Below are 24,496 nucleotides of genomic sequence, written 5' to 3'. Positions count from 1 at the left end.
AGTTCATATTCCCCCCAATGTAGGCAACTACAAATCTACTTTCTGTCTTTGTAGATTTGCTTATTCTGGACATTTTGTTTAAATGGAATATAATTTTTAAAATCTTTAAATTTATTTATTATTTTAGAATAGATTTAAACTTACAGAAAAGTTGTGAAGATAGTACAGGAAGTTGCTGTATGCCTCACACGCAGTTGCCCCTAATAGTAATATCATTACACTCATTTGTCACAGTTAGTGAGCCAGTATTGACACATTATTAATTAAAGTGTGGATCTGTTTTCATCCACTCTGCTAGATCTTTGAAGTGCACTTTCAAATTTGGGAATTCATGGCACTTCACTTCTGGAAGAGTTTGTTGAATTATTTTTTTGATCTTCCCCTTAATTTTCTCTTTATGGGATTCTGTTATTTGGATATTAGACTTCTGGACTGACTAGATACTTTATTCATATTTTCTTAGTTTTTGCATAACTCTCCTTCTGTTCCAGTATTCCCGTTCAGGATACTGTATTATAAATAGTAGCTATGTTTGCTTAGGCTTCTTTTAGCTAAATCGTTCAACTGGCTTATTTTCTTTTTGATGACTTCAGCAGTTTTTAAGAATATTGGTCAACTGTTTTGTAGAATGTCCCTCAATTAGGGTCTGTGTGATATTTTTCTTCTTGATTAGACTGGGATTATGGTGTTTTGAGAGGAAGATTACAGAGGTATGTATATCAGGAGTACACACATATTCTGAACATGACTTATCATTGTTGACGTTTATCTTAATCTCCTGGTAGCATTTATCAGACTTTTCCAATGTTTATCAGGTTTGTCACATTTGGTAGTGTTTGTCAGATTTTTCCTATGAGCAGCCCATACTTAAGGAGTGGGGAGTTATTTTCCACCTCTTTGAGAACAGAGTATTTATTTACATAAATTATTTGGAATTTTTCTGCACATGAGATTTGTCTATTCTCCCTCTATTTAATGACTTATTTATATTAGTATCACTCATCACTCATGGATATTGATTTTATTCCTTGGGTTATAATTCAACTTCTTTATTATTACTATTATTATTGGCCATGCTGAGCAGCTGGCAGGATTCTGGTTCCCAGACCAGGGATCAAACCCGCCGCCCTCAGCACTGAAAGCATGGTGTCCTGATTATTAGCACGCCAGGAAATTCCCTCAGCTTATTTATTTTGTTGTTCAAATTATTCTAGCTTTGGCCCTTGGAAGATGGTTCAGTGGGCTCTTGTGTCTGATGTGCCTGAATCATTGTGGGACTTTTTTGAATACTTCCTTACTTTTTGGCTCTACAAGATGTTCCAGGCTCCTCCTTTATATTTCCTGCTCAGTTAAAGAACCAGCTGTTTCTCTAAGTAGCCTTAAGTCATTTTATTGGAGAATAATATTAGAAACTAAGATCTCGGTATTAGTTGTGCTCATTGTTAATGGGGTACTCTTGCCTTTAAGCCTAATCAATAGTATTTTTGAAACTTTTTTTTCTATATAATTTTCTGTTTCCTCAGAGTTGCATTAATTGATCGATTGGGTATGCTGTGCTTGGTGGCTCAGTCATGTCTGACTCTTTGCCACCCGTGGACTCTGTAGCCTGCCAGGCTTCTCTGTCCATGGGGATTCTCCAGGCAAGAATACTGGAGTGGGTTGCTATGCCCTCCTCCAGGGAATCTTCCCAACCCAGGGATCAAACCCAGGTCTTCTGCATTGCAGGTGAATTCTTTACCATCTGAGCCAAGAGGGAAGCCCTTGATGTCTTTCTTTAATTGTAGTCTTTCCCCAAATGCCTCATGATCTCTGGCTATGCATTCACATCTAAGAATAATGCACCAGGAAGATGATTGGGAAGCTATGTGTTTGTAGGTGGGGTTTGGTTACTGAGAGGTTAACTATAGAATTGATTTGGCTACATAGTTTTTTTTCCTGGGCCACCAGTATCTCTGGGTCTTTTTTCTTGTGCTGGTCAGATTCATGTAAAAGGCTGCTTAGATCTCCGCCTTGAAGTCATAATCCTCGCTTCCAGTTTTCTTGAGAGCCAAGGGTTTCTTGAAGAGAGGCCAAGGGAAGAGTTCTGGGGGGCTCAATGTTCAGTATGTAAATGTTCTATTTTCCTATTTTTATTTTTTAAAAAATTTTATTTATTCGTTTATTTTTGGCTATGCTGGTTCATTGCTGCACAGGCTTTCTCTGGTTGTGGAGAGCAGGGGCTGCTTTCTAGTTGTGGTGTGTGGGCTTCTCATTGTGGTGGTTTCTCTTGTTGCCGAGCAGGGGCTCTAGGGCATGTGGGCTTCAGTAGTTGTGGCACGTGCCCTCAGTATTTGAAGCTTCCAGGCTCTAGAGCACAGGCTCAGTAGTTATGGTACATGGGTTTACCTGCCAAGTGGCATGTGGGATCTTCCCTGACCTGGGTTGAACCCATGTCTTCTGCATTGGCAGGCAGATTCTTTATCACTGAGCCACCAGGCTCAGACACTCCTTATATTTATATTGTGAAATGATCACATACGTCTAGTTAATATCTATCACCAGACATAGTTACAAGTTTTCTTCCTCGTGATGAGAACTTTTACCCTTGAACAGCGTTTAGATATATAGTATATTACTGTTAACTATTGGAAGGACTGATGCTGAAACTGAAGCTCCAATACTTTGGCCACCTGATGGGAAGAACTGACTTATAAGAAAAGAACTTGATGCTGAGAAAGATTGAAGGCAGGAGGAGAAGAGGACGACAGAGGATGAGATGGTTGGATGGCATCACCAACTCAATGGACATGAGTGTGAGCAAAACTCTGGGAGTTGGTGGTGGACAGGGAAGCCTAGCGTGCTACAGTCCATGGGGTCGCAAAAAGTCGGACACAATTGAGTGACTGAACTGAATTGTTAACTGTGGTTCAGTTCAATTCATTCATTCAGTCGTGTCTGACTCCTTGTGACCCCATGAATCGCAGCACGCCAGGCCTCCCTGTCCATCACCAACTCCCTGAGTTTACCCAAACTCATGTCCATTGAGTTGGTGATGCCATCCAGCCATCTCGTCCTCTGTCGTCCCCTTCTCCTCCTGCCCCCACCCTCCCAGCATCAGGGTCTTTTCCAGTGAGTCAACTCTTCCCATGAGGTGGCCAAAGTATTGGAGTTTCAGCTTTAGCATCAGTCCTTCCAGTGAACACCCAGGACTGATCTACTGGTTGGATCTCCTTGCAGTCCAAGGGACTCTTCAAGAGTCTTCTCCAACACCACAGTTCAAAAGCATCAATTCTTCAGCACTCAGCTTTCTTCACGGTCCAGCTCTCGCATCCATACATGACCACTGGAAAAACCATAGCCTTGACTAGATGGACCTTTGTTGGCAAAGTAATGTCTCTGCTTTTTAATACGCTATCTAGGTTGGTCATAACATTCCTTCCAAGGAGTAAGCATCTTTTAATTTCACGGCTGCAGTCACCATCTGCAGTGATTTTGGAGCCCTAGAAAATAAAGTCTGACACTGTTTCCCCATCTATTTGCCATGAAGTGATGGGACCAGATGCCATGATCTTAGTTTTCTGAATGTTGAGCTTTAAGCCAACTTTTTCACTCTCCTCTTTCACTTTCATCAAGAGGCTTTTTAATTTCTCTTCACTTTCTGCCATAAGGGTGGTGTCATCTGCATATCTGAGGTTATTAATATATCTCCCAGCAATCTTGATTCCAGCTTGTGCTTCTTCCAGCCCAGCGTTTCTCATGATGTACTCTGCATAGAAGTTAAATAAGCAGGGTGACAATATGCAGCCTTGACATACTCCTTTTCCTATTTGGAACCAGTCTGTTGTTCCATGTCCAGTTCTAACTGTTGCTTCCTGACCTGCATACAGGTTTCTCAAGAGGCAGGTCAGGTGGTCCAGTATTCCCATGTGTTTCAGAATTTTCCACAGTTTATTGTGATCCACTCAGTCAAAGGCTTTGACATAGTCAATAAAGGAGAAATAGTTGTTTTTCTGGAACTCTCTTGTTTTTTTGATGATTCAGCAGATGTTGACAATTTGATCTCTGGTTCCTCTGCCTTTTCTAAAACCAGCTTGAACATCAGAAAGTTCACGGTTCACATATTGCTGAAGCCTGGCTTGGAGAATTTTGAGCATTACTTTACCAGCGTGTGAGATGAGTGCAGTTGTGTGGTAGTTTGAGCAGTCTTGGCATTGCCTTTCTTTGGGATTGGAATGAAAACTGACCTTTTCCAGTCCTGTGGCCACTGCTGAGTTTTCCAAATTTGCTGGCATATTGAGTGCAGCACTTTCACAGCATCATCTTTCAGGATTTGAAATAGCTGAACTGGAATTCCATCAGCTCCACTAGCTTTGTTCGTAGTGATGCTTTCTAAGGCCCACTTGACTTCACGTTCCAGGATGTCTGGCTCTAGGTGAGTGCTCACACCATTGTGATTATCTGGGTCATGAAGATCTTTTTTGTACAGTTCTTCTATGTATTCTTGCCACCTCTTCTTAATATCTTCTGCTTCTGTTAGGTCCATACCATTTCTGTCCTTTATTGTGCCCATCTTTGCATGAAATGTTCCCTTGGTATCTCTAATTTTCTTGAAGAGATCTCTAGTGTTTCCCACTCTGTTGTTTTCTCTATTTTCTTGCATTAATCACTGAGGAAGGCTTTCTTATCTCTGAATTACATCTCCAGGACTTACTTATCTTATAACTGGAAGTTTGTAGCTTCTGACCACAATCACCCGTTTTGCCTTGCCCACTTATTGTTTTATTTACTCACTGTAAAGGATAAATTTTCCTTTTTCTTCTGCAATGGAGGAGCTAGGTGGAGTGGGAAAGGTGTGGGGTCAGGTGGGGTGGGATGGGATGGGGTCCAGCTGGTTGTTTTCTTTTTTAATTGAGATATAATTCATGTAACATAAATGTGTCATTCTGAAGTGTAGACTTTAGTGGTTTTTAGTGTATTCACTGTGTTGTGCAGCCATCACACTATCTAGTTCCAGAACATTTCCATCATCCCCAAAAGAAACTACATAGCTATTAGCAGTCTGTCCCTTGGTACTACTTTTTGTTTCTACGAATATGCCTATTCTAGACATTTCATATACGTGAAATTGCACAACATGTGGCCTTTTGTGTCTGGCTTCTTTCACTTAGCATAATGTTTTCAAGGTTCATTTGTATTGCAGCATATAACAGTACTTCATTTATTTTTATAGCCAAATAATGTTCCATTGTGTAGTTATACAGTGTTTTGTATTATCTGTTCATGAGTTGATGCCATCTGGTTCTTAAATAGACTTTCAATTAGTCCTTCTGTTTTTAGCCCCATCTTAATCCCTACTTCCATAAGTACCTGATGCTACAAGTTCTTGAGCTTTTTGGAGATTACCTTCAATTTTTCATTCTGTAGGTTTATGCTTCCCTAATTCTGGTATTGTTTCAGTGGGATTTGGGGAAGAGACAGGCAGCAGAGGAATAACCAATGCTCACAATTTGAGAGGTAGGATTTCTGTGCTTGGTCAGACCCAGTAGTCATTTAGTCATGGAATGATCGAGCTGGAAAAACCTTTACAGATCACCAGTGAGTTCTCCACTTTTTAAAAAAAATCTTCTGTTGAGGAAAGTAAGACCCACAAAACTCAGTAAATTGTTACGAGTCGTACATCTGGTAGTCAAGGTAGGACCTTGACCCTCTCTCTTGCCTTCTACCCTAGTTTCTTACACTCAGTTTAGACTGCTAATTTTAAAATTTGGTATTGAGAGCATGGGAACTGTTGCTCAGATTTGTCCTCTGCCACTTCTTTCTTAGAGATTCTAGTCCAGTGGGTTTGCCTAAGCCTGGTCTTCTGGACAGCCCAGCTTTTAGAGAAAAGTACCCCAGTGTATGCATATGTATAGCCTCTGGGAGCCCTCACTCTGTTAAGAACAGTATGTGTATTTCCAGCTCACAGGACTGGGTTTGTTAGACTGGCCTGAAATACCATGAATTTGAGAGCTTTTTACTTCCCCCACTAAACACCAGCAAATTACATGTCTTAGTTCAATATGTTAGCTCAACAGATGTGTCCCCTGCAGGGTATTCAGCTGGGCTGAAAGGGAGGCAGTCTGCACCTGATGCCTTGCTACTTAAATTCTGTCTTATCTGTGGTTTGGGGCAGTCCTCTTTAGATAGGTACTCAAATCTCAGTCTCTTGTTAAAATTGGGTACGTGAGAAGTTCAGCCATTTTAAGAATACTAATTGCATGAATTGGACTAGGGTGGTGCCCTGATGATATCAAGTTGGAGGCAAAGCATCAATAAAGGTAGTGGCCATATGTACAAATCTCAAGTTAGTCTGCCAAAGAAAATACATTGAGAAAGAAAGTGAACAAATTTGCCCCAGGGGAACACATAGGGGTAACAGATGGTTTCTGTTGCGCTTTCTTTGAAAGCCTGGTAAACAGCTTTCCTGGGTTAATAGTGCCTTAGAAGAGGCCTGTGGCTTGTCCAGATGGGGGGCAGCTCACTATCTGCATTGTGGATATTTGTGAGTGTCTGTCTCCTGAGCATCACAGTCATCTGGTGATGGGGGGCCAAGGTACAGGCTGTCTCTTCAAGGAGTGGTTGTCTTCTTCACTTTATGCAGGAGCTGTGAATTTACCTCAACTTTGTGTGTACAAGAGAGAAAGAAGACAGTGATGAGAGCAGTGTAAGATGGTTTTCTTTAGGTACCAAAACTCTGCTTGTTAGTCTGTGTTATTTTAAAGCTGTCTCTTATTTAAAAAGTGCTGATAGTAATGAAGTTGTCATCTAAAAGTAATAACAAGTTAATTTAGTTAGAAATTTGCATTTCCTTCTCTTTCTACATTGTGCCCTGTTAGAGTTGACAGAAGGTGATCTCTGATTCGTGCACAAGTTCAGAAATTATCTAGAAGACAAGGAAAATTGAAATGCTGGGGCAGGAAGTGAATCGAAGATACAACAGTTGGTTTTCAACATGCACTGAAAACCTAAATTGAGTTGGGCAATCAATTTCAGAAATGTTTATAACAGGAAAAATATAGTGAAATCTTTTAATGCAGGAAAGAAATTGATTATAGCATGAGTAGCACTGAATTGGTGACCAGTGTCACTAACAGGATCAGTTCTAGGACATCCCAGGTTGTCATTATGCAAAGGATAGCGTAATCATCTGATTATATCCATTCCCAAGGGCTTCTCTGGTGGCTCAGTCGTAAAGAACCCCCCTGCCAATGTAGGAGAATCAGGTTCAATCCCTGGGTCAGAAGGATCCCCTGGAGAAGGAAATTGCAACCTACTCCAGTATTCTTGCCTGGGAAATCCCATGGACAGAGGAGCCTGGCGGGCAACTGAGCATGCTCACACGCATGCATATATCCATTCCTAGGGAAAAAAAATTTCATCACTCTTGCTGTAGATAATGTGAACTAGACCTTATAGGATTGGTGGTGTTGTGTTGAGAAGAGGCAGTTTATATGATGCTTCTGTCTTAGAGAGGGAGAACATAGCTGTCTTCAAAGAACTCTGTCCCAGGTATAGCTTTGAATGCTGGGTTTGTGTTGCCTGCAGTTTTGGCTTTAAAACCTTGGCCGGTTGTTTAAAACATTAAAACACTTTTTTAAAATTAAAAATACACTTTTTAAATACATTAAACTTTTTATTTGAGGTAATTGTAGAATCAGTTATGCTGCTGTAAGAAATAATACAGGGAGATTATTTTCCTTTACCCAATGGTAACATCTTGAAAAACTGTAGTATACTGTTACAACCAGTACATTAACATTGATACATGTTAATATCAGGACATTAACATCCTGATATAGTCAGGATACAGGATAGTTCCATCACCACAAGAATTCTTGGAGTTGCGCTTTTATAGCCTCCCTCCACCCATCCCTGACTTCTGATCATTCATTTCTGTGATGAATGAATGAATACCACTCTTGATCTGTTCATTTCTATAATTTTGTCATTACAAGAATGTTATAAAATGGAATCATACAGTATATAACCTCTTCTCATTCTTGTAAGTGCAGGTCTGCAGCAGTGAATTCTCTCAGCTTTGTTTTACCTGAAATGTGTTAATTTTTGCCTTCAATTTTGAAGGATTTTTGTTTGTAAAGTTCTAGATTGACAAGGCTTTTTTTTTTCTTTTAGTATATGTAGAATGTTTTCCATGTCTTATAATCCCTACTGTTTCTGATAAAAAGCAGTAGTAATTTCAGTCATTTTTCTTCTTAATGTAATGTATTCTTTTTCTTTGGCTCCATTCAAGATTTTCTCTTAAAATTTTTCTTTTTTCAAAAATTTAATTGCATATCATTTTCTTGGTATTTATTCTGCTTGGAATTCTTGACTGAGCTTCTTGACTCTGTAAATTTATATCTTTTACCAAACTTGGGAAATTTTTGATCATTATTTCTTCAAATATTCTTTTTAACCTCGTTTGCTCTTCTTTCCTTTGGGGCTCCAATTATATGTATGTTAGACTTGCTGTCTCCCATGTCTCTGGTTTCCCTCCCTTGGCCCCCCTTTTCTCTCTAATCTTTTTTCTTTCTGTTTTACAGTTTGGTTACTTTGTGGTTGATTTGTTTTTCAGTTCACTAACTCTTCTGCATCTCCATTCTACTTTTCCCATCAATTTAATTATAGTATTTATTTCTTTACTGAGATTTACTGGCTTTTCATTCATTATGAACACCCCTCTTTTAAATCCTTGACTGCTAAACCAAACATTTGGGTCAATGCAAAGTCAGTTTCTTTTGACTCTTCTCTTGAGAATGGGTCATGTTTCTTGTTTCTTTATATGCTAAACAATTTTAGATTGTGTCCTTGACATTGTGTATGGTATGTTATAGAGACTCTGAATTCTGTCACTTTCCTTCAGAGAACATTGAATTTTGTTTGTTTCCCAGCAGTGAGCAGCAGCTTAAATCTCAGTTCAGTTCTTTTAGCCCTAATTTAGCTGTTTGGGGTCTGTTCCATGCACTTATGGTTCAGGGATCAGTCAGAGACTTGAGCAGCATTTATACAGTTAGTGGTACCCCCTCTCTGGCTCTCCTTGGAATTTCCCTCCCTCACTTCTCAGCTGTTATGGTTGCCTTTAAAGTCTGTTCTCTGGTTCTTCAAGCTAATAAGACTGGATTTTTATCTGAATTTTAGCCACCTCTCATGGCACAGACTCGGACCTGCCTAGCCAAAAGGGGACTCTTTTCCAGTGTTATTACCTTTTCCCCAGAGTTGGCCCTCCATCTCCTTTCATAATCTGTTTGTTTTTTGTTCTCTATTACCTTTGGATGGGCTTTCATAGTGGCTCAGACTGTAGAGAATCTGCCTGTAGTGCAGGAGACCCGGATTTGGTCCTTGGATGGGAAGATGCCCTGGAGAAGGGAATGGCAACCCACTCCAGTATTCTCGCCTGGGAAATTGCATGGACAGAGGAACCTGGTGGGCTATGGTCCACGGGGTTGCAAAGAGTCAGACAAGACTGAACTACTAACACACACACACACACACCTTTGGGTAGTTGTTTTTTATATTTTATCTGGAGTTCATAGTTTATCTGCAAGAGAGTTGGTGTCATAGGAGACTTTCTGCCATGGCTGTAAGTAGAACTTCCATCAAACTAGATATAAATTACTCTTTTGACAAAGTCATTTTTTTGTTATTGTTTATTTATTCTTTTAGTTTCACCGATATTTATATTATCCTCCCTATGTCCTCCAAGGGACCAGATATAAAAATGTTCTTAGCTTTTTTTTTAAAAAAAAAACTTCAAATTTTATATAAAGCTCCTTTAGTGTATCACAACTCTGACTACTGATAGTTTAGAAATTGAATTTATTCATTTTATTTGGTGTATCTAATCCAAGATGTAGGTATAACAGATATATTCTATAAACAGTTTCCCAACTCTGACTACTGATAGTTAAGAAATTGAATTTACTCATTTTATTTGGTGTATCTAATCCAAGATGTAGGTATAACAGATATATTCTATAAACAGTTTCCCAGGAAATAATGGTTACTTTTATTTTGCTTGAATCTAAGCTATGATCTGGAGAAGTTAGGTGGTTCAGCATAAACCAGGTTGAGATTTAACTATATTGGGTCTTCCTCAGGTAGACCTACCTTTTCATATCTGCTCTACCACTTAAAAACACAAACATAATAAGTTTAATATAAATGTGGAGGTCTTGATGAACATTTTCTGATGACCTGGATTTCAGACAGAAGTTTTGAGGTATTTTCTATTTTAACTTGTTCACATGAGGCAATCAACATAGGCTTTTCATGGTAAGAATGGAGAAAATAATGTCCTAATTTGGGTCATTATCAACCTGGAAAGCAGTTATTTAGTAGTATGTGTATTTCATTTTAGACTCTGTGAAAACCTGCTCATTTAGGTTAACTTTTAAGTGGTCAAAATATTTTCTGCCCAAATCAGAAATATTTGGAGCTGTGGTTTTAACTTTTTTGAGTCATGAAATCCTTTGAGATCTGATAGAAATTGTGTTTTCTCCCCAGAAAAATGCAGACGTCTTCCTACAAAAATTTGTAAAGCATTGCAGAGTTTAGGGGTTCCTTTGAAGCTTCTCAGCATCAGCATCCCTCATTCAGGGTTATTCAAATCAAGCTAGTACTAAGAAGCTAATAGCAATACAAATGTCAGTTTGTTTCTGGCTTGGCCAAAGCAGGACAAGTAAACAAAGAACCTATTAGAAGTCCTTGTAAGGCATGCAGGCTTTTAAAGAAAATCTGTTGTGATTTTATCTGAACTGTACTTTCCAGGGGGCAGGTTCACAAAGATAGATTGATACCTAGTTGACTAATTTTTCAGTTGTTGTTAGAAATGGGCCTTAGTTTTGATGTTCAGACCTGCTGACATTTGTGTTGGGCAAATAATTAGTTATTGTTTATAGAACAATGGAACAGCTGTGGTTGTGATGTCATATTCCTGGTATTGTTTGAATTTCCAGAGGTCTAAATAACTGAGGATTTAAGGGACCTGTGACATGTGTAGGTTTGAGGAGATAGGGCTATCTAGATGTTCCTGAGGCAATATGTGTGTGTTGCTTATTCTCTGAAAAACTCAGCCCTCAGTAAATGAACAGTGATTAAGTTGTTTTTAATAAAAAGATCTTAGGTTTGTGATCTCCTTCCTCTATTACTTTATGACACTTCATATGGTGTCTATAATGAACATGATTTGGTCTCAGGGCCCTTATACCTATTCTTTACACATCATCTTTCCCCTTGCAGTGAAAATACTATGCTCCTGCTACTGGTTCAGTCTAATACACAGCAGGACTTTTGTCTAAGAGGCACTGTCTGCTGTGCATTTACTCAGAAATTGACTATTTAACAAGACTTCTTTACTCAGCTTGTTTAAAGAAGGAGTAGGAAGTGGAGAGGTGGTGGTGGGGACAGAGGATCTGAAGACCACTTCTGTGATCATAGCTTTCCTCCTCCTCTTTGTCTACATTCCAGGTCAGCTCATCATGTTCACTTTTGGCTCCATTCTTCATCTCACTGCTTTGAAATTCTTCCCCTAAATAGTCCCCTGTTCCATCTTTTGAATGCTCTTCAGGTTTTAGGGGGTACCTCATAGCCATCTGAGGAAAATGTCTTTCTCTGAACGCTTTCATATAGGACATTGCTAACCACCCTGACTCCTGTGTATGTTCAGATGTTTTGTGGTTTTTACTGAGGGGATTTTTTAGCCTACTAAGAAAGAAATGAGAAAACTGACAATTAAAAGTAAAGAAGCTTATGAGGAAGAAATAGTTTATCTTCTCTCAGAATTGGATTCAGTTTAAAAATACATTCTGAGAATGTCAGAATGTAGACAAGATCTTTTGTCAGCTGCTTGCAGTTTAATTACTTTGTACAGTGAGTGCAGGCTTGTATGGGTGGGCTCTTTGCACTCTGCAGGTGTTAGTGAAAGCTCTGAGACTCGCTTGACATAGCTGTAGGGCTTTGTTGCATTGCTTCCAGTATCACCAGCTGCCTGCTGATTTTGCAAGTTTTCTTCAGTGAACATTACCAAATGTATTTTGAGAAATGAAACTTGCTAGATACGAGTTTCAGAAAAATCAGTTTGAAAGAAGGGATTGAATGTGAGAGAAATTGAAATTGTAGAACTTGCTTTATTAACAGAAAGAAGGTTGGGTCTTGTCAGAAGTTGAAGATTATGAATAAGTGGGCTTATGATGACAATGATGGACAGAACCTGACAGAAAATGGATGTGAAGGTTTTAATTATAAAAGCAGTAACTTTCTGACTGGAATGATTATTAGTTTCTGGAACAGGTGCCTTAGAATTAATATAAACTTTTTTTCCCCCAGAAGCTTTCAAGATGCCTCTCAGTTCAGTTCAGTTCAGTCAGTCAGTCATGTCCGATGCTTTGCGACCCCGTGAATCGCAGCACGCCAGGCCTCCCTGTCCATCACCAACTCCCGGAGTTCACTCAGACTCACGTCCATCGAGTCAATGATACCATCCAGCCATCTCATCCTCTGTCATCCCCTTCTCCTCCTGCCCCCAATCCCTCCCAACATCAGGCTGATTTAAAGTGAAGGACTGTCTGACTTTAGGTTCATCCCAATCTTGTGTTGGTGAGAAGTGCATCTTCCTTAATAATCACCAGCCTCCTGGGGTTCTAAGCCAACTTAGAAAAACTTTAGTTGGAGCAGAATTTATTCTGGCAACTGGAGCACATGAACAGGATCCTGTGCAAGTGTGCTCTGAATGGATAGATCACATAAGCTGGAGCCTCCCACCTAATAACCTCCCTGCAAAATTGTTATTTGTGTATGTTCTTTTTCCTATAGAATGTTTCATATACGTTTGATGGAACGGTTCTTGAGAATAGGTGGTTCATCTCTATCCTCCACAGTACCTAAGGCCCTTGTATAACACGATTACTCAGTAAATAGATACGTAATTCAATTGAATTGTCCTTGGTCATGTTTCCCACATATTTTTCCATGATTACTAGTAAATTTATATGTTTGAAATATTTAGGTGCATTTAATTTGTCCCCTTCTCCCTCATTCCTTGGGAAAAACAATATTTGGTGGTATACTGTCAGAGAAAGCACTAGTGGCTTTATAGTACTTTAACTAATCTATTGAGCTCTTTATCCCATTATACTATATTGTAATGTTTTTCAAACTGTGAATCGTGGCCATTAGTAGGTCTGCAGGTAGCATTTTGGTTTTAAATGATATAGAGTAGAAATTATGAAAAGATATCTCATGTAGTAAGGGTAAGTATTTTTGGGGTGAAATTTTTGTTTTAAGTGAATTTATATATACATATTATGTATGTGTTTATTGCTTCATGATGTAAACTTTGTTTCATACTGGAGTTATGGTCAAAAAAGTTTGAATAACATTGCTTTATTGTAATCCTGTGTTATTTTATTTATCATGTAGCATTATGCCAGTACATACAGGCTTCTAAAGCCAGGGATGGTGCCAGCTCTTTCATTTCAAGTACAACTGAAGGTAAAAACAAACTTGAAAACACCCGTAGCATTCTGGTGGCTCTTATAAAGTCTCTCCGGTGGCATTTTGTACCCTTTGACATTCTAACTTTCTTATGCCTTTTCCGACCAATACATTTTTCATATTCCTATCCTTCTAGGTGGTGGGTTCTTTGATTCTTCCTCTTTTCTCCTTAATGTCCTTATTTCTGTGTATTATTAATGCTTTTAGGAGGGGACGGAGGAAACAAAGGAGAATTTCAGAAATTTCAAATGATTCTCAACTGACAAATAACTCATTTATCCTGAAAAATCTGCCTTGTATTTTTTCAGAGATCATAGAAATGCATACTTTATTTTGAATTGAAAATAATTTATGCTTCTGTCATGTTTTCAGTTGACTTTTATCAAAGTAAATGTTGCTTTTAGGGGAAAAAAAATGATATAATCTTTCATCTTTCCTTGTGTTTTCTCCCCTCTTCTCCCAGTAAGATTAACTATTGGATTTGTAGTAATGATTTCATTTTAAAGAAAAGCCAAGGTATCTAGCAGTGTCCAGTATTAACCATGCTAAACTTTTCCAGCTTCTTTACTGATCTATAATCTAATAACTATAATGCCTTTCCTGTTCTTAGATGGTTGACATACTAACCTTTTTGCCTTCATTTCTGTACCTTGCTGGACTGCCAAGCTCAGATATTCATAACCCTGTGTTTCAAGGGACTTTGTGGAGATGATTTGCTTCGTTTTTTTTCTTGCAGGAGAAAATTTTGAGCAGACACCATTGAGACGAACATTCAAGTCTAAGGTCCTTGCACGATATCCTGAGAATGTGGACTGGAATCCCTTTGACCAAGATGCAGTGGGAATGGTTAGTATTTGTTAGCTACAAGTGTGAGATAATTTACAGAGTAATTTACAGTAGGATTGTAAGTCCAGACTATGGTAGCTGTGATTCCACCTAGTATCAGTAACTTCTGAAGATGGGGTAATATGCATGTTGTTCATGATTCTGCATTTTGATCACTGTATCAAATACTCAGAATATATCAGCTATACCAAAAGTCACAGTGTGCTTCTGTTGAGTCAGACAAGTACTTAGTATTGGGTTAGTGAACTTTTTTGTGAGATTGAGCTGTTAGTTGCTTATAGCACTGATACTGTATGATGAGATTTAAAGCAGTTTCCTCTTAATTTGTACTGTATATATCTGAGTAATATGGCAAAAATGAATCTTTTTTAGTATAATTTTAGCACCCAGCTGGTGCCAGTGGTAAAGAACCTGCCTGCCAGTGCAGGAGACCAAAGAAACATGGGTTCAATCCCTGGGTTGGGAAGATCCTCTGGAGGAGGAAATGGCAACACACTCCACTGTTCTACTTGGAAAATCCCATGAACAAAGAAGCCTGGTGGGCTACAGTCCATGGAGTCGCAAAGAGTCAGACATGATGGAAGTGACTTAGTACACAGATAGGGCAGCATTTTTAATCTCTAGAAGAATACTACCATGAATAACGTTTATTGAGTATTCAACTTATGCTAGGTACTGTGATAAGTACTTTACATGAATTAACTCATTTAATTCTCATAGTACCCCTTAATGTGGGCTACCCTGGTGGCTCAGTGGTAAAGAACGCATGTGCCAATGCAGGAGATGTGATTTTGATCCCTGAGTTGGAAAGATCCCCTGGAGAAGGAAATGGCAACCCACTCCAGTGTTCTTGCCTTGGAAATCCCATGGATAGAGGAGCCTGGTGGGCTGCAGTCCATGGGGTCACAATGAGTTGGACACAACCTACTGACTAAACAGCAAAAAATGAAATCCTTCATGTAGATATTATTAAATAAACACAGACACATGTATTTTATGGGTAAGGAAACTAAGATCCAGAGAGGTTAGGTAATGTGTTCAAGTCACATGGCTAAGGAGCTGTTTGAGTAAGCTTAAATACTAGTTCCAGAACTCTGCCCTTGACCACATCTTTGTACTTTGTTATTTTTTAATAGCTTTGTGAGGATGATCTTGTTTGATGGACACAAAAAGCCTGTGAAGTAGGCAGAGTAAACAGTATTATCTTCATTTTACAGGGGAGGAGTCTAAATCTAGAGAGCCTCAAGTGTTTTGACTCTTAGCAATGGCACCCCACTCCAGTACTCTTGCCTGGAAAACCCCATGGACAGAGGAGCCTGGTGGGCTGCAGTCCATGGGGTCGCTAAGAGTCAGACATGACTGAGTGACTTCCCTTTCACTTTTCACTTTCATGCATTGGAGAAGGAAATGGCAACCCATTCCAGTGTTCTTGCCTGGAGAATCCCAGGGACGGGGGAGCCTGGTGGGCTGCTGTCTATGGGGTCGCACAGAGTTGGACATGATTGAAGCGACTTAGCAGCAGCAGCAGCTGGTGCTTATTTCCTTTTAACATGGTATATTCTAGAAACATTTAGGCTTTGAGAAGTCAAGTTCAAGAATAATGGGAATACTATAATGTAGCTCCTTGTACTTGTTAACCCAGGTTCCTCAAAGTCCATTTGTATGACTAGGTTGGTGGAAAAGTAGAAAATGAAAACTGATTGATTCAGGTCAGTTTGATTAGCTGTTCAGTTTCTTTATATAACCCATCTGAGTTAAAGTGGAAAAAGTACATCTTTATCCTGATTATGTCATCTCTTTGCATTGTATGAAATGAACATCTCCCCCTTCCCCCCTTTTTTCCCTCTGAAAAGAGAAGATTTTGTTGATGACAGAATCTTGTGAACTGGATAGAGTCTAAAACTTGGTTTATTTTTAGGTATGAAGTTGCATCTATCTGGTTTTTAGATATGTTTCTAGCATCATCTCCTAATACATGCTGTCATGCTTGACCACCTACCTAAATTCTCCAAGCTTTCTTTAACCTCCTTGATGCATTTTTTTTTTGTGCCCATTAAATACCCTTCTTTCTCTTGTCTGCCTAATGAGTTCAGGCATAAGCTCATCTCTGAAGCCTTTTCTGATGAAGACTGAGACTGAGTTGTTTTGTGTTCCTCTGGTACTTTGTGTATACTTCTATATAGCCTTGATAACTACATTATAATTTTGGTTATGTGTGTGTCTTAGAATGGGAGTTCTTTAGGGCAAATAGTTTGCTGTGTTGGACTTGATATTCCAGACACACAGCATAGTAGGTGCTCTTTAAGTGTTAATAAATAAGTAGTGATGGTGTTCTGAGAAGAGGAATAGCAGTGTGTTCTCACTCGTTATTTTCTTGTTGTCTTTTACAGCTATGCATGCCCAAAGGGCTGGCATTCAAGACCCAGGCTGATCCCAGGGAGCCTCAGTTCCATGCCTTTATTATCACTAGGGAGGATGGCTCTCGGACCTTTGGGTTTGCTCTCACGTTTTATGAGGAGGTGACTAGCAAGCAGATCTGCAGTGCAATGCAGACCCTCTACCACATGCATAATGCAGAGTATGATGTCCTCCATGCTCCACTTGCTGATAGCCGAGACCTCAGTGGCATGGAGGATGGTGATGGCACTCCTGGGACCAAGCTGCAGCGCTTCAACTCCTACGACATTAGCCGAGATACACTCTATGTCTCTAAGTGCATCTGCCTCATCACGCCCATGTCCTTCATGAAAGCATGTCGGAGTGTGCTGGAACAGCTTCACCAGGCAGTCACTTCACCTCAGCCCCCTCCACTGCCCCTTGAGAGCTACATATACAACGTACTATATGAGGTGCCACTCCCACCTCCTGGCCGGTCCTTGAAGTTTTCTGGGGTCTATGGGCCAATCGTCTGCCAGAGACCAAGTACCAATGAGCTTCCCTTGTTCGACTTTCCTGTCAAAGAGGTCTTTGAACTGCTTGGGGTGGAGAATGTGTTTCAACTTTTTACTTGTGCCCTTCTGGAGTTTCAAATCCTGCTCTACTCACAGCGTAAGTCAGTGCTTACTAAAGCTCTCTTCCTGACTAGGGCCTCTCTTTTTTTCCAATTCAGGTAACAGTGGGGGTGACTGTAAAGGCCAAGGGCTGTTAGAGTTTGAGCAGAATCCAGATCTTTTGCTTTCCATGACTCATCAGCTTTTGTAAATTCCAAGTATGTGAATTGTCAACCAATTGCAAAGAACAAATACAGAATTCCCTATTTAGCATTAACTAAATTAACTTGTGGCGCTAGTGGTAAAGAACCCACCTGCCAAGGCAGGAGACAGAAGTGATGTAGGTTTGATCCCTGGGTTGGGAAGACCTCCTGGAGGAGGAAATGGCAACCCACTCCAGTATTCTTGCCTAGAGAATCCCATGGACAGAGGAGCCTGGCGGCCTATGGTCCATACAGTTCCAAAGAGTCAGATATGACTGAGGTGACTTAGTATGCACACGTGCTAGATGGCAAACTAATGGAACATGAGAGGTCTACCATTTCTTATTGACTATCATCATGGCCTTTTGCTGGACTCTCCAGTCTGGGAGGAGAACCCTGTCTCCTAAGTCTGGCTGATGGCTGAAAAGAGGAGGCAGGAGTTGATGTTTGTGGGACACACTTTCTACCAGTTTGTCCTGTCACTCTGCAGAGTTGTTTCTGCCCCTTCCTCAGCCTGACGGTAGTGATGACCCTTCATATATTTGGAAAAAATATATTTGAGTAAATGAGGATGTGTTGCTTTTTTCTGTTGTTTGTTATAACTGAATTGTTTTTATAAATGAGAGGTTAAGTGATTTTGAGCAGTGGATATGGACAAAACAATAAAGTAGAGCAGAAGGAAAAAATATTTATTAAGGGAGTGAATTAAGTAACAAAATTCGTTCATTCAGAACATATTTACTGAGTGTATGTTGTGTGCCAGGCGTTATTCTAGGGGCTAGAGATTCAGGGTGGACAAAATAGATAAACATTCCTGCTATAATAGAACTTACATTTTAGTGGGAAAGAGGTGATTTTTGCTTGCTTGGCTTGTGAGCTCTTAGTTCCCCAACCCCAACCCTAACCCAAACCCCAAATCTAGGCCCTGGCAGTGGAAGCACAGAGTCTTAATCATTGGATTGATAGGGAATTCCCCCCACCCCTCTCTTTTTTGGAGAGGTGATTAAATAGATAAATGTACAGTATGTCAGGTGCTAATAAAAATAATATAGTAATTTTAATAAAAAGTTAAACAGTAAAGAGGATAGTATTGGGGGAAGGGAAATTCCAGTTTTTAATAGAGTGATTAGATTAGACCTCTCTGAGTGATCCATATTAATGTTTGTAGGAAAAGTTTTCCAGGCAAAGAGCACAAGAAATAGAAAGGTTCTGAGACAAAAATGTAGTTGGTATGTCCAGAAACAGTGAGGGTGCTTGATGGATAAAATGGTGTGAGAGAGCAGGCGCTTAATAGCAGATGGTGTTAGAGACTTAACAGGAGGCCAAACTGTCGAGTCCTGTAGGCCACTGTAAGGACTTTGTTACTCTGAGATGTTTAGTCATTGGAGGTTTTAAGATTTTTGACTTTTTATTTTGAAATCATTCCCAGCTTATAGAAGAGTTGTAAGAAATGTTCAAAGAACTCTTGTATACTCTGCCACAATTCACCAATTGTTAACATTTGGGTGCATTGTTTTATCATTCCCTCTGTATCTCTGTATGTGTGTGAACATAAATGAACCATTGAGAGTTACTGTAGATTCCATGTCCCTTGACTCCTTAGTACTTCAGCTTTTATTTTGTAAGAACAAGAACATTTTTTAACATAGCCATAATATGATTAATAAATTTAGAAAATTTAACATTGACAAAATAATAATACTGTATTCAGCTTTTATTTACCATTGTTCAATAATGTCCTTTATGATAAATTTTTTAAAATTGAGGGATAGTTGATACACTGTTAACGTAAGTTTCAGGCATACACCATAGTGATTCATGATTTTTAAGGGTTATATTCCAGTTGTAGTTGTTATAAAATACTGTCAGAGAATACAGACAACATTCCCTGTGTTCCCTGCATTGTACAATAGGTCCTTGTAGCTTATTTTATACATAATAGTTTTTACCTCTCATTTGTTTGTTCTCTATATCTATGAGTCTGTTTCTTTTTTGTTATAACCTAGTTTAATTTCTTAGACTCTACATAAAAGTGAATGATAATTAAAAAAAAAATTCCTGGTTCAGAATCTTAGTCCAATAACATATGCAGTATGCATATTGCTTTTAGTAGTCAATTCTTCATGTCTCTCATGACTGACGTTTTTGTAGAGTACAGGCAAGGTATTTTGTAGAATGAACGTCCATTTGGGTTTTCCTTCTGATGTTTCCTTCTGGCTAGATTCAGGTTATACATTTTTGGCTGTGATATCACAGAAGTGATGTAGTGGTTCTCTCAGTGCATTATATCAAGAGGCACATCATGTCTATTTTTAACACAGGAGGCACATGATGTTCGCTTGTCCCATTTTTTGATAATGTTAATTTGATCACTTGGTTAAGATGATGTCTGCTGAATTTCTTAACTGAACGTTATCATTTTTTCCCTTTGTAATTAATAACTGATTTGTGAGTTGATACTTTGAAACTCTGTAAATTTATTGTTGCTCTTCAGAGTTTTACCTAATAGCTTTAGCATTCTTTGATAATTCTAGTCTGAATTAGTTACCAGGCTGGTTGCTTTTTACTGTGAGGAAGAACATTTCATTCTCTCTTGTTTATTATTGTACAGACTCAGATTTTTATTTTATTCAGTAGGTTATATGGTCCATTACTATAATTAATTTTTTTTGATTTTGAGGTCAAATTGTCCCAGATCTGGTCCATGGGCCAAGTCTGAATAATGTTAGTTAGGAGGCCATTGTAATAATTGCAGTGAGACTCTATGTTGTCTCTTCATTAAGGAGGTAACAGCAAAGTGGTGTGAAATGGTTGGATTCTGGATATGATTTGAAGTAATAGAGACTGTGTTGAATTGAATAGCATATACCCCATCTAAAATGGACAGCCAGTAGTTAGCTTCAGTTAATTCCTTTGGAAATCCTGGCCTGATGTTTCTAGATCTTCCAGTTTTTCACGAGGACCCAGATTTTTTATGTGAAATTTTTGATTTTTAAACATTCATAACAATGTTGTTGTTAAACACTGCAGAACAAACAAGAAAAGCCTCTGTTGACTGAGTGTGGTTCCTGAGGCTTCACTTTGCAACTTGTTTTAAGTAATGATGTTTCAGACTCCTGTCTCTGGGTGATGTATAGACTTGTGTAAGTCTTGTTGTTTTTTAGTTACTGTTTCTTGACTGTGCTCAGTCACTCAGTCGTGTCACACTCTGCGGCCCCATGGACTGTAGCCCCTCAGGGTACTCTGTCCATGGGATTCTCTAGGCAAGAATACTGGAGTGGGTTGCCATACCCTCCTCTAGGGGATCTTCTTGACCTAGGGATGGAACCTGTGTTTTCTGCATTGGCAGGCAGATTCTTTACCACTAGTGCCACCTGGGAAGCCCATGTTTCTTGAAACAGCTGACACTGAAAAACATGGGTTTGAATTACATGGATCCACTTATATGTGGATTTTTTTCAATGAATATGTACTATAAGAATGAACAATCCATGGTTGTTTGAATCCTTGGATGTGGAACTGTGGATAAGTGGAGTGAAGTGAAGTGAAGTGAAAGTTTCTCAGTCGTGTCTGACTCTTTGCAACCCCATGGCCTGTAGAGTCCATGGGATTCTCCAGATCAGAATGTTGAAGTGGGTAGCTATTCCCTTCTCCAGGGGATCTTCCCTGCCCAGGGACTGAACCCAGGTCTCCCTCATTGCAGGCAGCTTCTTTACCGGCTGAGCCACCAGGGAAGCAGAGAGCCACCTGTAAATGTTTGAGATGATGAAGTTTTAGTCATCAGTTTTTAATTATTGCATTACTAGTTAAACAAAAAAAAACAAAAACTATTTCCAGGTCATGCTTAGTCAGGAACAACGTGTAAGCTGCTCCAGAGTTTTATTGGTGACCACACAGGATGCTTTGCTAAAACTTCTCTATCTAGTTGATGCATATCAGCTTCTGCTCACTTCCTACTCATTTGTCTTCATTTTCTGGAAAGCTTTTTGTTACTTATAACTCCTTTAAACTGGGATTTGCTTAAATGGTGGGCTGAGTTTTTAGTGAATAGAGCTGTTTAACCCCTGTGAAAACTCACTCATTTGAAATCAACCATTCCAAGAGGATATTATTACTCATATGGTTTTAAAATTTTTGTTCCTACTTTGTCCTTAAGTATCTGAAACCATCGTACCATTTGTAAATAGTAACTTGTTAAATTTTGATTTTAATAAATCTATTGTATTGGCTTTGCTTATTTAAAAAATAAAACTCCAAAAACAAAAAGAAAAACAAGTCTAGAAATTGCATCCTGAAGAAAAGCTAAACTTTGAACATAAGCCTTCTCTTCCAAGCTATGCTCCCTGACCTAGAATAGGCTTTTGAGTAATGAAAATCAGTCTTCTGAGCCTGTCAAGTTCTAGGGAAGGTTTTTATCAAAGTGTTAAAATGACACTTGCATACTGTTTCTATTCAGGCTAGGTTGTCAGGTTGGGGGCAGACTTGGCTAAGAGTAGAAAACCAGCTTCTGCTTGGTTGGTGGTTCTTTGGTCTTGATCTTGACTGCAAAGTTCACATCAGCTCTTTATAGAATGCAGATTCATGTAAGTGGTAAATGAGGTGTTTGACATTCATGCTGAATAGAAACCAGACCACAGTTCCTTTTCTTTTTGTTCTAGTTCTCTACCCTCTTTCTACCTAAGAGAATCTACTTAACATTCTCATTTAGTATTTAGAGCAAGTTGCCATTTATGAATTCTATTGTATTTCTATTAAATGTTATAATGAGTATGGACCTGTGTGTGTATTGGGGGAGGGTATACTTCAGCATGTGATCCACTGAGGTTTCTGGGTTGTCTCTCTGATACCCATAAGAGAATCATGCTCTGAGCATACCCTTGCTGAAGTTTATACTGTTCTTTCTACATGTGGAATTGTATTAAAAATTTTTAATTGCCATTGGAGAAGCAGATGCCTTGTTTTTGACTGGTTTTTGTGTATGTGTTTATTTTTTTGACCTAGATTACCAGCGACTGATGACTGTGGCGGAGACAATTACAGCTCTCATGTTTCCTTTCCAGTGGCAGCATGTCTATGTTCCTATTCTCCCGGCTTCTCTCCTACATTTCTTAGATGCTCCTGTGCCATACTTGATGGGCTTGCATTCCAATGGCTTGGATGACCGGTCAAAACTGGAGCTGCCTCAAGAGGTAAGAGAAATGTGGAGCTTGAGTACTGGTGCCGGTGGCCCTGATACAAGATTTGGGAGACAAGGGCTTTGGGATGAGTCCAGGGTGGTATTGCCAAGTTTGTTTTCTTTTATTCTGGAGAACATAAATAACTTTCCAGGAAAAAAGTAAAAATAATGAACATTTAGCTCAATTTATATCATTCCGGAAACACTTGTTTATCACCTGACATACGTTTATTGTAATCTCTGTGTTTATACTATTATGAACTGCCTTTTTCATGCACATTTTTTTAAACACAGAATTTTATGTATTTTTAAGACATTTATTAGAAAATCTTATTATGTAAAATTTTAAATTTACATGGAAGAGTAGCATAGTGAATCTGTTTTCAATACTTAGCTTCAACAGTTATCATACATTTAAATTGTATTTTATTTCTATACTATTTCATATTATTTAAAGAAATTCCACATAATATAATTTTATAGCTACTTTAGTAGCCAGACTTATGTTAATAAATCATTGGTTTTCTTTTATAGGCCACAGTTGCTCTGTAAAAGTTGACCAGATCACAGTGATTCTTGTAGTACTGAGACATCTTTGAAAATTTTCCTTGCTCAAGATAATTTAGGCCTTGAGATAATGCATTTCCTCTCTTGCTGTGAGAATGGCCTGTTCAAAGTCTTTTCTATTGTTTCAAATACTACCATAACTGTTTATTTATTTAGTACTTCATTCTAAAATAAATTTAAAGCACTCTTAGAAATAAGATTGTTCACTGTTTATTTTCCTAGAACTACAGGTAAAACTCATCTACCTCTTTTGGTCATTTGGTGGCTGGTATGAAACTAGCTGGGGGAATTGGGCTTTACTACTCTGAATTTCATAATCAGTGGAAAGGCCTGGGAAGAATACTTTGGAGTATTCACACAATGGTCTCATCCCTCTACCAGTGATTTTTTGGGGTAAGATTTTTATGTATAACTGAGGAATATGAGTAAAAGGACCTCCAAAGAAGAGGCCATTCTCATGGAATTGGGTCTGAGCAGCTTCATGTTGTTGGGCATGTCTGGGTAGCCACAGTGATGAACAATCCTGATAATTAGATCATACCTCTAATATTTAAATTATATTCAGATGCATCTCTTTTTCTCTATCCTTTGGTTTTAGAATCAAAATGTCTTCTTTGTAGTTTTTGCTTTTTTACCTCCTTTGCTGCTTTGATTTTATAGTGCTTTGTGCTTCTTGGGGTGGGACAAGGTGAATTAAGAAAGAAAAGATCTAAATGATGTCAGCTAAAAAAAAAATTCAGAAGTCTGCAAAAAGAACAGAGTTTATTTGGGGACTTAAGATTTGCAATTGGGGAGAATCAGATTTGGTAACCCCTGAAAGAGTGTTCCAAGGAAGAGAAAGAATCGGGGCCTTATAAGGACAAAAAACCATGAAGTTGTTAAAAGTTGCCCTGTGAGAGTTGGGATCGACTCTAACCTAAGTCAGAATATTTGTCCTTAAGAAATCGCAAGTTATCTTATGGTAGGGGTCCTATAAATAATATAGACTGTCACAAATTGTTTGAGGGTAAGGACCTTTTAGTATCTTGAGTTTTTGGAGGTGTTCTGGGTGACTTCATCAGGACAAAAGATCTGAATCCATCCAGACTGAGTCGTGCAAACATGATACCTCCTTAGTGGCCTCCTGACTCCATTTTAGAGATCTCTTTTAGCAATACTGACTCCATTTTGATTTTCACAATGATGGAGAATACCATTGCATTTTT

General features: G+C 38.8%; 1 protein-coding gene across 6 annotated transcripts in view; it reads left to right on the top strand.

The window, feature by feature from the left end:
* The window catches only part of DENND5A (DENN domain containing 5A), a 101,630-nt gene that overhangs the window by 35,522 nt on the left and 41,612 nt on the right, over positions 1-24,496 (top strand). For 5 of the 6 annotated variants that reach the window (XM_025266631.2, XM_025266633.2, XM_025266628.2 and 2 more), the window contains 4 exons: positions 13,435-13,506; positions 14,246-14,355; positions 16,746-17,403; positions 22,550-22,737. In XM_025266631.2, the coding sequence (XP_025122416.1) occupies positions 13,435-13,506; positions 14,246-14,355; positions 16,746-17,403; positions 22,550-22,737 (1,028 nt within the window). The remainder of the gene's footprint in view (positions 1-13,434; positions 13,507-14,245; positions 14,356-16,745; positions 17,404-22,549; positions 22,738-24,496) is intronic. The other variant, XM_025266630.2, reaches the window with a different exon arrangement.

The sequence above is a fragment of the Bubalus bubalis genome, chromosome 16 (genome assembly GCF_019923935.1).
Source record: "Bubalus bubalis isolate 160015118507 breed Murrah chromosome 16, NDDB_SH_1, whole genome shotgun sequence".
Taxonomy (NCBI): Eukaryota; Metazoa; Chordata; class Mammalia; order Artiodactyla; family Bovidae; genus Bubalus; species Bubalus bubalis.
This window is presented reverse-complemented; position numbering and strand designations above follow the sequence as displayed.